This window comes from Oculina patagonica, chromosome 9, assembly GCF_052425735.1.
Source record: "Oculina patagonica isolate OP01 chromosome 9, crgOcupat, whole genome shotgun sequence".
Taxonomy (NCBI): domain Eukaryota; kingdom Metazoa; phylum Cnidaria; class Anthozoa; order Scleractinia; family Oculinidae; genus Oculina; species Oculina patagonica.
This window is the reverse complement of record NC_135766.1, coordinates 13913217-13927007: the sequence shown is the minus strand read 5'-3', so window position 1 is coordinate 13927007 and position 13791 is coordinate 13913217. Positions and strand designations below refer to the sequence as shown.

At 39.6% G+C, this 13791-nt stretch overlaps 1 protein-coding gene across 1 annotated transcript in view; it reads right to left on the bottom strand.

Annotated features, from left to right (window-relative positions):
• LOC144666249 (tetratricopeptide repeat protein 38-like) overlaps positions 1-13791 on the bottom strand; it is a 24831-nt gene extending 11040 nt beyond the window's left edge. Inside the window, exons 1-5 of the mRNA XM_078527650.1 lie at positions 13710-13791; positions 7981-8113; positions 7358-7531; positions 4063-4138; positions 395-514 (exon numbers count right to left, since the gene is read on the bottom strand). Of these exons, the coding sequence (XP_078383776.1) occupies positions 395-514; positions 4063-4138; positions 7358-7531; positions 7981-8113; positions 13710-13734 (528 nt within the window). The 5' untranslated portion in view covers positions 13735-13791. The remainder of the gene's footprint in view (positions 1-394; positions 515-4062; positions 4139-7357; positions 7532-7980; positions 8114-13709) is intronic.

Below are 13791 nucleotides of genomic sequence, written 5' to 3'. Positions count from 1 at the left end.
ATACCAGTTGTATTAGAAAGCTGCAGGTCATCTTAGGGGGGGGGGGGAGTGCGCACCCCCTGCACCCTTCCCCTACAATCATTGACAAAAGTGTTGACCCATTGTCAATTAATTTACGCCCTTTTTTATTGTTATATGGACCAATTTCATCCTTTTGCCCCACCTTTTCAACCCCCCTCTTCCCAATCAATGTTGTAGTTTGTTTCTAGGAGTCCTTTACTACCATTTTACAACATTGGATTGGGGGGAGGGGGGTATTTTAGCAGACAGTCATGACATTTAAAAACTAGTGTTAAATTTGTCATAAAAACCGCAGAGCAAAGTCAATGTGTCAACTACTTTTGTCAAAGATTGTAGATCTGCCCATGCAACTAATTAAAGAACTGAGACATACCGCCCAGTCATCCCTAGTTTTACTCATGAATTCAATTCCTTCATCTTGTCTGCCTTCCATCTCCATCACATGTGCTAGGGCATGTGTTGCCCATGTGTCTTTGGGAATAAGCTCTAAGCCCTACAACATAACACAACATTACTCTGAACTCATGCATGTAAAAATGCTTTACTGATGATCAATCTGTTTACAGCAAGGCGCCCAAAAGTGTGACCACTTTAAATTTATTCACATTCTTCCGTGCAGATTTAATCCAATCAGAAGTCAACTGGAACCTGTCCTTGGCTTCTGATTGGATGGTGGTTGCACTAAAGAATGTGAATTAATTAAAGGTGGTCACACTTTTGGGCGCCTTGCTGTAAACAATTAATAGTCAGATGGTTTTTTTGTTGAGGAACTTAATCAGCTGATAGTTGCCCTGTGGAAATTTGCAGATGTTCTTAAAACACATGTACATGCAATGGGTTGTTCCAGAAAAAAATCCACACACCCCCGACGGATGGGATTCTGGAAATTATCGCGGGAGGGGGGGTAAAAGGCTCTGGAAATCCAGGCGGGAGGGGGGCTTGAACTTCAAAAAGTCTTCTGCAGGGGTCATTTCAACCGATAATTCAAGCGCTTTGAACGTTTAGTTCGGTGACACTTCAGCGCCCTCAGATCCTGAAAAAGTAGATTATATTTTTGTTCATATATTTCTCACCTGACATAAATGATAATCTAAGTTCCTTAACAGGTCTTTTTATAGCAGAAAACGTTAAAACAAGATACAAAATTAAAGAGAACCCCTCACAAGATCTCAAGACGTTGTTGCAACGAAGATCGTGAAACGCCTGACACATTTCTACTCTGCAAAAGCCTGGTGACGAATGTTGTTCACAGCGGACTTTTGACACAACGCAATGGACGAATCTGAAAGTCATCTTAAGCCGCTTTAAAAATAATGAGTTGAATTCATTTCGTGATTGGGAGCTGTTTCAAGTGCTTTTGTCTTGGCTACATTCTCCTCCGCATAAATTTTGCCTTCCCGATTTACTGACGAAAGCCAAAAAGACTTTTTGTAACTATGGGCAGTATGGCGGGCATAATAACTAAGAAAGCGGTTCACAACGCGAGTTTCAACTTTCCTTCCACTGCAGATTAGAACTTCTGGCTCTTGAAGGTAGGATATGTGAATCGAATGAAGTTATCCATTCCTAAGTTATAGAAGAATTTGGACGATAAAGAAGTTTAGACTTTTGTTATTCGAAAGATTTTGAAGAAGATTTTAGAAGTTCTCAATCTTCAGTAGACGGGACTGACCTTATGTCTCGAAAAGCAGGCGAAGAGGAATGACTATTTGACTCTTTTATCATATTTTTTACTAATCCTATTACTTTAGGACCATATCTAGCGCAGAGTAGAATAAAGGGCAACTGATTTTTTTTTTTTTTTTTTTTTTTTTTTTTATTGAAGAAGAAGACGAAAAGAAAAAAAAAATACAATATTGATAATACAAAGAAAAATTTACACAGTTTCACTACATATAAGTACAAGTACAAAGTTGGTTTACAACATAATGTTTTAAATACAATTTTTAGTGGAAACAAAAGGAAAAAAAAGGAAGAAAGTAGGAAAAAAAAAGGGCGGGTGGCACATTCTACGTGGAAACATTTTGAGGCGGAAGAGCGCTTAATGTTGCCCATTTGGATCTAAATTTCGACAAGGTGTTGTTTTTAAAAGCGATTCTGCTTTCACAAAGGATTTTGTCTTTGAGAACGAGATAAAAAATGTTAAAGCTTGGGGGGCTATTATCCAACCAAGCTTGAAAGATGTGATATTTTCCGATGATTAGAACATGGTTAAAGGCGTAGAACTTAGTACAGTCTGGTTTATAGCCGTACAGAATATCTGTCACGTTTAAAGAAACATTCTCCGATCGTTTCTCGTTCCACCAAATAACAATTTCACGCCAAAAATTTTGCGTAATGGGGCATTCATACAAAAGATGAGCTAAAGTTTCGTCGGGAAAATTGCAGCGCTCGCAGCGAGGTGACGTTTTCAGTCCCATTTTAAAAAGACGTTTGTTTGTGGGAAGGATGCCATGAATGATTTTATATTGGAAACATCTAAGTTTGTTTTCTACCGTGACTCTAAAAGGCAATTGGTAGATAGCTTTCGGGGATAAGTTTTTTCCGACTAGTTCTAGTTCTATATTTGGGGGTTTAAGAACTTTCAAAACCAAATGTTCGCGAGCGATTTTGGCAGTGACATTAAAGGGTGTTAGGTCATCTCTGACAGTCTTATTGGAGGGTATTTGCTGGGTATTTAAAAGGGAGTTTTTCCAACCACTAGGGATTGCAGAGAGGAGGCCGAAATATTTTAAGAAATTCACTTTTAGACCATATTTCTTTTGAAATTCGGCTCTGGAGAAGAACCTACCATCTTCCAGAAGGTCGCGTATTTTAACCACACCCTTTTGATACCATGTCAGAAAAAAGATCGGTTTTCCATCTATTCTAATAAATCGGTTGTTCCAAATGATTTCATTCCGGTATTCATCAGCAGATGAGGGGTCTGTAGAGTGTATCTCCTGCCAAGCAGAGAGTATTTCTTTGTAGAAGGAGGGTAATTCTGAAGGCAGATTTAAGTCATTTATATCAAAGTTACATTCAAAAAGGAAAGTGCCACCGAGGTGGGTTGTGGCCAAGGAAAAGGCAGCGCACCATTTACTATCTCCAGCTTCACATAATCGCTTTGCCCACGCAGCCTTAAGAGATTTGTCCATCATAACAAAGTCAACCATGTTAAGACCACCTTTTTCAAGAGGACCAATAAGAGTGTGCCGTTTACCACTAAATTTTCTTTCGCGCGCACATACAAAAACAAGCATCGTGAATTATTTTTACTTTTGAGGATAAAAAACTCAATTGAAAGCCAAAATTTAACAAACGAAACAAAACCAGACGAGAAACCCACTAAATGCAGTGAATTTGGTTGGGTTTTTTGTCTGCAGGCAGCTTGTTTACAAAAAACAGTCACGGGCGGGCACTATCGATCCGGGCATTTTTCACGGGAGGGCACTTAAAATATAATGGGCTGATAGTGCCCTCTGGCGGACGGCACTATTGCGTCACGTGTTCAATTTAAACCAATCAGAATCGGAGAAAATTTAGTGGTGAACTATAAGGGCTGATAGTGATCAATTTAAACCAATCAGATTGGAGAAAATTTAGTGGTGAACTATGAGAGCTGATAGTGCCCTAAAGGTCAGCTTCGAGCCAAAGTGGCGCATACTGCCGGAGCTTATCCCGGTTTCCTTAGCATTAAGCAGCTAGGAGTATTTCTACTCCCCCCTGGATGGGATGCTAGTTCATCGCAGGGAACCCCCCAGCATTATTTCGCCGGTACCCATTTATACACCTGGGTGGAGAGAGGCACTATGAGAGTAAAGTGTCTTGCCCAAGAACACAACACAGTGACCCCGGCCAGGGCTCGAACCCAAAACGCTCGCCCCGGAGTCCGGCGCGCTAACCATTAGGCCACCGCGCCTCCCACCTGATAGTGCCCTCGGCAGATGAATACTATCGCATCCCATGATCCATTTAGACCAATCAGAATCAGAGAAAATTTAATGGTGAACTATATAATGGAAGACACAGACGGATGGATGTGTACATGTATACTGTTACCTTACGAGCTTGTTTCTCTGCTTCTCTGTAGAAATTTGTTTCTTCCAAACCAAATGCATGCATACCAAAGAGATACCTATAAATAACAAACAATAGTCAAAAAACAAACAAACAAGGAATTACGATTTGGCTAAGTTGTAGTTTGCTCATTACAGTCAAACCACCCATAGCTCAGGGGTCCCCTTGGGATCAGGAAAAATATTTCCACTAGTCTTATACAACTGGGCTCAGTTGTTTGAAAGCGATTGCCTCGATCGCGCCGCGAATGTCGCAATCGCGCCGCGACTGACGCGATCGCACCGCGATTTGTTGTCATCGCGACGCGATCGTGCGTGACGCGATTGTAAATGAACGCGAATGCGCCGCGATAGTTGCGATCGCGCCGCGAATGTCGCGATCGCGCCGCGATTGCCGCGATAGTCGCGATCGCGGTGTGATGAGTGCGATCGCGGCGCGATTGATTACCACCGCACCGCGATTTGGGGGGCTGGAATAAATCTCGGGAAGTGTTCCCGGCGAGAACTCACTTCTCGATCACCGGGAGAAAGTCAATATGCTTTGAAACTCTCACAAATCATGCTGTGGTCGTAACGCAAATCATGACTTGTATTGATGAATTAAACTTTAAGTACTAATCAAAGTAGTTATAAAACTAGTTTGATTTAAAATGTCGAAAAACAATAATTACGTGACGGTGAGCCGTGAGGACGTGATTCCCACGAGAAAAGTTTTATTTAGTTTTAGTCTAGACGAACTGGCGCGACAAAACGGCGCGTGATAATGAGTAAAGATAAATTAAAAGATAAGAATTTTTATTTCTTAACAGTCCGTTTTTTAATCTTTTCAAACACTTTGTTTCTTTCTTTTCTTATCTTTGAGGAGCCTTAATACCTTTGAGCAATCCAATGACAAATTTCTGTCGGCCATTTTCTTCAAATGCAATACAATCAGGAATTCGCTGCAATTGCGTTTTTTGCATTGAAAAATCCTCTATATATGGCATTTTATTTAATTGTGGCTCCGAAGAGGCTGTCAGAATGAGCTTTTTTTAGAGCTTTATATTTACCTTCCCGTAGACCACGATCGTAGACCACACACATCGAAGTCCTTTCCCGCCTTTTGCCGCATTAGGTGTCGTGAACTGAGCATTACGATTGGCTGAGTTAGGTCACGTAGTGCATAGTACACGCAATCGCTACGCCATCCCAAGCAGAAAAGAAATTTTATTTCGAGAAAGTTGGTATGTTTTCTCTTCACAATCAGGACTGGAAAAATGTGTTCTTTTTTAGCTGCTTCTGTTAATAACAAGAGTTTAGAAGCGACCTAACTTGAGGGAAAAGCGTCTCTGTGGAAACTGCTAGAATTTGTTTTGTTAATTCGAGCGACTGCTTGTTTATAATTTCAACAGCTAGCGCTTCGTCGCTTCGTCATGGACTTTGTTGACTGAACTACAGCTAAACTGTGAATATAAAAAAAATGCAAAACTCGAACAGTGGAAAGAGGAAAACATTTTGACGGTAAGGACCATTCAATGCATAGTTGTACCTGTTGATGCTTGGGACTTAAATGTTGTATTTATTTAAAAAAGCTTCGGGGAAAAGAAAGCGCATCTTCGACGGTTCGGCTACTTCGCAGATGCAAGAGATAGTTCGCTCGTTTGGTAGATCACATCATTGCATCTTCTTTCGCTTGAGCACGAGTAAAAGGTTAGTTGCCGTTATGTATGTGTTGTTCACATTTTACAGAAGAACTGTTCACTTATTTGCTTGTAAACTAAAGACTCAATCACGCTCTCCGGCTTTGCGAAATTTAATTGTGCTCGGCAGCGAAACTGGCCGTCTTTTTCTGTAAGCTTCTGTAAATAAATGATGTTGTTTCGATACAGTCTGTGTGTTTGTTTTGTCGGTATGCAAAACGCCAAGATAATTGTTTTTAAATTTATAGATTTAGGCGCGATCGCGGCGCGATTCAAGCCAAATCGCGGCGCGATTCCCGATCCATCGCACCGCGATGCGAGAATCGCGGCGGCCAAAAACGCGGCGCGATCCAAGCCGATCGCGGCGCGAATCGCGGCGCAATCCAAACTCAATCGCGGCGCGATCGCGCCAATCGCGGCGGCCAAAAACGCGGTGCGATCCAAGGCGATCGCGGCGCGATCCAAGCTCAATCGCGGCGCGATCGCGCCAATCGCGGCGGCCAAAAACGCAGCGCGATCGCGGTAAAATTTTTACAAGGGTATTATTAGATGGGCCCTGGCCGCTAGCTGCCTATGCTCATCTCTTGCTTTCGGAACTTTGTTTTTTTTTGTAGGAAGGGTATTAAAGGTGACGCATTCTGATTGGTCATCTTTCATCAGCCACTTAAAATTGCCTGGATGGGGGATATGGCATGGGACGGAGGTAATGTAATCACTTGTTTTTCTAGTAATGGCTTTCTACGTCGATCATTCTATTTGGCTTAATATGGGTCATCTCTCATCAGCCACTTAAAATTGCTAAGAAGCGGCAGGGATGATGGGGAAGGGGGATTTTATAATTAAACATACGTAATACGCATTTTGTATGTGTTTAACTCAACAAAGAACCCTCGCTTAGACCACAAAACAAAATAGAACCGGGCAATTAAAAATGACTTTTACAAGTCAGATATAAATGAAAGAGACAAAGTATATTTTACGAGTTTTTAGTTATGTATTAGAATGAAAACAGACATTTGCGTCTCCTGGCCTCACTGATGGTTGTGTATTTTATAGCGGATGTCATGCTTCAATACATGTACAGTATAACACAATTTTTGTTAACAAAACAATAGGAAATTATCGGGGGCTGGAGAGGAATAATTAAATGAGAATAACGAAAATGTTTGCGGTGGAATAATGGAATAATGGCCCTTGATGCTACTAGGTTTGTCTGTAAAGCCTAAGGGCTTCTTGTTCCACTTGCTTTCTAACCAGAATTTCTGGAATTTTTAGGAATTTTAAATTTTACTCAACCATATTTTTAAATTTTTATACATATTTTTTGTCATTATTAGGCTTTTAGGTTGTAAGATTTTGAAGATTTTTTCTTCTCCATATCTATTTTGTAAATTTTAATTAACTGCAGGTCCACATCATTGCTGCCTTTATTCCGACCTGCGTAAACAAATAAATGATGTATGTAACTATGTATATGTCTATGATAAGCACCCCGCAGTCTCTCAAAAAATGTCTCTGTCAAAAATCAATATTATAATAACTATCATCTGATGGTTATTTTTAAATAGTAATAATATGTCTAATCGTACAAATCATTACCCATATAATGGCGTTTCTTCTTTCCAGTGCGGGAAAACTCTGGCAAGGGTATCTCTTATCCTGTCCTTTGGACCAAAAAATATGCCGAAATCTGAAAGCATTTTTACTGCAAAGATGTCTGTAGGGTATGCTACAACAATGTCATCCCATATGTCTTGTGCCTTGGTTATATTTCTTGGAATAAAAAAAAATAATATTAATATTATTATTATATAGTGTTGTCATTGAGACCAAATGCAAGTACATGCATGAACATGTACATATATGTACTTGCTGTCTGCCACTGCACTGTGGAGAAACGGGGAGGGAGTTGGGGAGAACAGTGTAACTTTAGATTCCTTTTTGTGATTAATATTAAGTATAATCATAGAAGTTAATTAAACTAAATAGCTTCAGAAATAGTGTGTAGGCAACTTAAAATATATTTTCAAAAAAATGGAAAATAAGTTGATGTAAAAATAATTCAATGTTTTTAATTTACTGTGTAAATAGGGACATTTTATTATTATTCAAATGGCATGTAATCGATCACCACATAATTTCGGTCTTCTCACAATATTCATTTATAGAGAAATAATTATTGTACATGTGGTTCTATAATTGCTTAAAGTCACCCATCTCACCCAGCAGATAACTGTTTTGCAGCTTCTACGTGCAGTCTTTCTCTGTTGGTAACTTCCTGTTTTGCAGCTAGAGAGTGAATAGCAGCAGTGGAGTCTTTGATCTGAAATTCACTCGCCAAGACATGACCCATAACTAAAAGAAGACAAGAAAAGTTTAGTTAAGAAAAGACCAAGGGGGGTACTTCAGCTTGTAAATGACGGGGTTGATCGAATGGAGGCAAAAATTATGACCCAAAAAAATCCCTAAGTCCTCCGACATTACCCAAAAAAATCCCTGGACCAATAATAACCCCCAAAAAATCCCTTGTCAAATTACCCCAAAATTGCCAGGAGGGGCAATAATATAACACAAAGAAAATCATAAAAAATTGAATGCTCATGTTTGTTTATTCATCATACCATAAATACGCCAAGGCACTTTAGTTCGTTTTTAACCCTTTAACCGGCAATCGTACATATGTGTACGAAAAACACCAGCAGTGATTGAAAACACTCTAGCTTTTACATATCTGGGCACATGATATTAATGACTGCTTTTTATGGCAAAGTGATAATTTTCATAGCTTTAAAAGCCAACTAACTGACTACAACTCTTAATTTCTGTTGCATATGGTTGTTTGTTCAGCAGCAAATTTGAAAATGCCCGTTTTCTACGTAACAGGACAACAACAAAAAACACACATCTTTGCCTCCATTTTTTTAATGAAAAAATAATTCTGACTTCAAAAATATACATTTGCAGCAAACTTCAACCCTATTCCCTTCCGTTCAGCAAGGAAATTTCCCATCAATCATTCAGAAGACTCAGCAATTACTATTCGATTAGAGCTATGCTTGCAAACCTGTAATTTCCTCGTTGCTGACCGAAAGGGATGCTTGGGAAAAACAGTCATGGCGGCGGCATGAAAGGCTTCCTACCTTCATTCCATATATTTTTTATAAGTGTCGAGCCACCCAATCCTGCCGGCAAAATGTTGCACCGATTGCATTCTTTGGAAGTCAGAACTCGTCCAAAATGCCTTGGCAGGTCTTGGAATCCACCCACAGAACGGCCAGAGAGACAACTTTACCCATGGACCGCCATCTTTCGATTCGAATATTTCTGGCGTTCCAATCAAGACAAAATCATCTCTCACCTCTGGTTTCTTTCAGATGCTGGCCTCTACCCACCACTCTAGCTTAATGATGCCAGCCTGGGGGCTTCTGCAGTGAAAAATGACTCGAAAAATCACTTATAAACACAAAACGAGCCAAATCCAAGCCCAACAGCTCGCCTACGAACGAAGCAACTGCCGACTACTGACGTCACAATAAAAATCTGAGCCCTCGGTGTTTCGAATCAGCACACATTTTTACTTGGACTTCTTATATGCAATCACGAAGTTCTACAGAATGTATAAGCCCAAAAAACCCCTTAAGAAAGTCACAGAAATCTGCCGGTTAAAGGGTTAATACCCAAAAAAATTCCTTATTTAAATCAAGTCACCCCAAAAAATACTTGCCAAATTTTCCAACCCCAAAAAAATCCCAGAATCGAAAATTTCAAACGCAAAAAAAACCTTCAATCATCCCCGTCATTTACAAGCCGGAGTACCCCCCTGGGAGAAAAGACTATCAGATGTTCTAGATATGTTAAAATTGTCATTATTATATTAAGCACAAAATTAAACCTAGCTCCTGAATCTCTACTATAACTGTCTGATGCACAAAAACTTTAGTTGAGACCCCTCCCCCCTCCCTCTTCTCCCAAAAACAACCCTCCAAGTTAAGACCATTTAAGTCGCCATGGCGACTAAAATTTTAGAGCTGGCGACTAAATTGAAACCAAAGTTGCCAGCTTGGCAACTAAAATTGAGAAGAAGGATTGATAGCACAAGCTTAATTTAGCGACTAAAACTTTTCACTGGTGACCAAACTTGAGCAGGCGGTGGCCAAGTGCCACTAAGGAGGGTTGCAAAAAGGAAAAATATAAATTGTAAATGGGTTATTCCAGAAAAAATCCACACCCCCCGACGGATGGGGTCGTTTTTTAACCCCCCTCTCACCTGGATTTCCTGAAGCACAAGACCCCCCCTCCTGTCTGGATTTCCAAAACCAAAGACCCCCCCCTCTCGCCTGGATTTCCAGAAAAAAAATATTATGCTTAAATTTAATTAATTTTAATAGAAAATATGCACAATCACGTCAAGAAGATGTTCTTGTTTAATTTTTTAAGCATCAGCTAATATTAAGCTAAGAATTCTATCGCATAGATCTAAAAGAAGGAAGGGGCAAAAATACGAAAAAGTGAACGAGTGTTTACCTTCTTAGCTCATTAAAATCAGGCAGAATAATAACATATGTGGCCTGAAACTTAATGACACTGAAATAAAACTAAGTCTGTATGCTGATGACATCACTGCCTTCATACTTAACGACTCTTCTGCGGACCACTTATTTAACCTCCTAAGTGAATTTGGAGAGTGTTCAGGTCTTAAGATGAACATTTCTAAAACAGAAGGAATGTGGCTTGGCAGCCTTAAACAAAACAAGGGCAAGCGATCCCCCTTTAATATCTCGTGGCCAGAGAAATACGTAATTGCTCTCGGTGTTGCTTTCGCCTACGACCCGGCTGTTAGCTGCAGAATCAATTTCGAAGAAAAAATTGTATCACTGAAAAAGACTTTAAACAGGTGGTCAGCGAGAAATCTAACTCTTATAGGAAGGATATGCATTGTCAAGACTCTCGCCATCTCTAAACTAGTCTACAACACGTCTGTTCTCTCAGTCTCATCCAACATATGTAAACAAGTCAACGATATTTGCTTCAGGTTCGTATGGAAAATGAAGCCGGATAAAATTAAACGGCACACTCTTATTGGTCCTCTTGAAAAAGGTGGTCTTAACATGGTTGACTTTGTTATGATGGACAAATCTCTTAAGGCTGCGTGGGCAAAGCGATTATGTGAAGCTGGAGATAGTAAATGGTGCGCTGCCTTTTCCTTGGCCACAACCCACCTCGGTGGCACTTTCCTTTTTGAATGTAACTTTGATATAAATGACTTAAATCTGCCTTCAGAATTACCCTCCTTCTACAAAGAAATACTCTCTGCTTGGCAGGAGATACACTCTACAGACCCCTCATCTGCTGATGAATACCGGAATGAAATCATTTGGAACAACCGATTTATTAGAATAGATGGAAAACCGATCTTTTTTCTGACATGGTATCAAAAGGGTGTGGTTAAAATACGCGACCTTCTGGAAGATGGTAGGTTCTTCTCCAGAGCCGAATTTCAAAAGAAATATGGTCTAAAAGTGAATTTCTTAAAATATTTCGGCCTCCTCTCTGCAATCCCTAGTGGTTGGAAAAACTCCCTTTTAAATACCCAGCAAATACCCTCCAATAAGACTGTCAGAGATGACCTAACACCCTTTAATGTCACTGCCAAAATCGCTCGCGAACATTTGGTTTTGAAAGTTCTTAAACCCCCAAATATAGAACTAGAACTAGTCGGAAAAAACTTATCCCCGAAAGCTATCTACCAATTGCCTTTTAGAGTCACGGTAGAAAACAAACTTAGATGTTTCCAATATAAAATCATTCATGGCATCCTTCCCACAAACAAACGTCTTTTTAAAATGGGACTGAAAACGTCACCTCGCTGCGAGCGCTGCAATTTTCCCGACGAAACTTTAGCTCATCTTTTGTATGAATGCCCCATTACGCAAAATTTTTGGCGTGAAATTGTTATTTGGTGGAACGAGAAACGATCGGAGAATGTTTCTTTAAACGTGACAGATATTCTGTACGGCTATAAACCAGACTGTACTAAGTTCTACGCCTTTAACCATGTTCTAATCATCGGAAAATATCACATCTTTCAAGCTTGGTTGGATAATAGCCCCCCAAGCTTTAACATTTTTTATCTCGTTCTCAAAGACAAAATCCTTTGTGAAAGCAGAATCGCTTTTAAAAACAACACCTTGTCGAAATTTAGATCCAAATGGGCAACATTAAGCGCTCTTCCGCCTCAAAATGTTTCCACGTAGAATGTGCCACCCGCCCTTTTTTTTCCTACTTTCTTCCTTTTTTTTCCTTTTGTTTCCACTAAAAATTGTATTTAAAACATTATGTTGTAAACCAACTTTGTACTTGTACTTATATGTAGTGAAACTGTGTAAATTTTTCTTTGTATTATCAATATTGTATTTTTTTTTTCTTTTCGTCTTCTTCTTCAATAAAAAAAAAAAAAAAAAAAAAAAAAAAAATCAGTTGCCCTTTATTCTACTCTGCGCTAGATATGGTCCTAAAGTAATAGGATTAGTAAAAAATATGATAAAAGAGTCAAATAGTCATTCCTCTTCGCCTGCTTTTCGAGACATAAGGTCAGTCCCGTCTACTGAAGATTGAGAACTTCTAAAATCTTCTTCAAAATCTTTCGAATAACAAAAGTCTAAACTTCTTTATCGTCCAAATTCTTCTATAACTTAGGAATGGATAACTTCATTCGATTCACATATCCTACCTTCAAGAGCCAGAAGTTCTAATCTGCAGTGGAAGGAAAGTTGAAACTCGCGTTGTGAACCGCTTTCTTAGTTATTATGCCCGCCATACTGCCCATAGTTACAAAAAGTCTTTTTGGCTTTCGTCAGTAAATCGGGAAGGCAAAATTTATGCGGAGGAGAATGTAGCCAAGACAAAAGCACTTGAAACAGCTCCCAATCACGAAATGAATTCAACTCATTATTTTTAAAGCGGCTTAAGATGACTTTCAGATTCGTCCATTGCGTTGTGTCAAAAGTCCGCTGTGAACAACATTCGTCACCAGGCTTTTGCAGAGTAGAAATGTGTCAGGCGTTTCACGATCTTCGTTGCAACAACGTCTTGAGATCTTGTGAGGGGTTCTCTTTAATTTTGTATCTTGTTTTAACGTTTTCTGCTATAAAAAGACCTGTTAAGGAACTTAGATTATCATTTATGTCAGGTGAGAAATATATGAACAAAAATATAATCTACTTTTTCAGGATCTGAGGGCGCTGAAGTGTCACCGAACTAAACGTTCAAAGCGCTTGAATTATCGGTTGAAATGACCCCTGCAGAAGACTTTTTGAAGTTCAAGCCCCCCTCCCGCCTGGATTTCCAGAGCCTTTTACCCCCCCTCCCGCGATAATTTCCAGAATCCCATCCGTCGGGGGTGTGTGGATTTTTTCTGGAACAACCCAATTGTATTTTATACATGTTAAGGCTCGAGATATATTAGGGGTTTTACTGTTATGAGCTGGGAAGCAACATCTGTAAAAGCTGCTTGTTCAAATTAAAGAGCAAGTGGAAATAATTATTCTGGACAACATGCATACCGTAAAATTCTGGTTATAAGCCCAGGGCTTATACAACTTGGTAAGGGCTTTTGTGTGAGCTTATAAGTGGAAGGGCTCATATCCGGGAGGGCTTATAAGCAAAGTAAAAAAACGGTTCGAAACAAGCCACGGGAGTGTTGATTGAAATATGTTTTTTAGTTAAAAATGCATAATAAAGCAATATTTAGCCCTTTTCAGTGCTGTCATCCAGCAGAGGGGGACTTATAACCGGAGGGGCTTAAAATCGGATGTATGTTTTTGTTTCCAGGTAGATGGGCTTATAACCAGGGAGGCTTATTTAAGCAGAATTTTACGGTATTTTAATGGCCACACAAAAGACCGCAAATTAGCAAATATTTTATTAGGAAATTTGTTAAATTTATATTTACGGAATTCAGGATCTGCCTCAAGCATCCTTGTGACCGAAGCTTCTAAACCTCCAACACTGTCATCTTCAAGGTGAGCAACCAC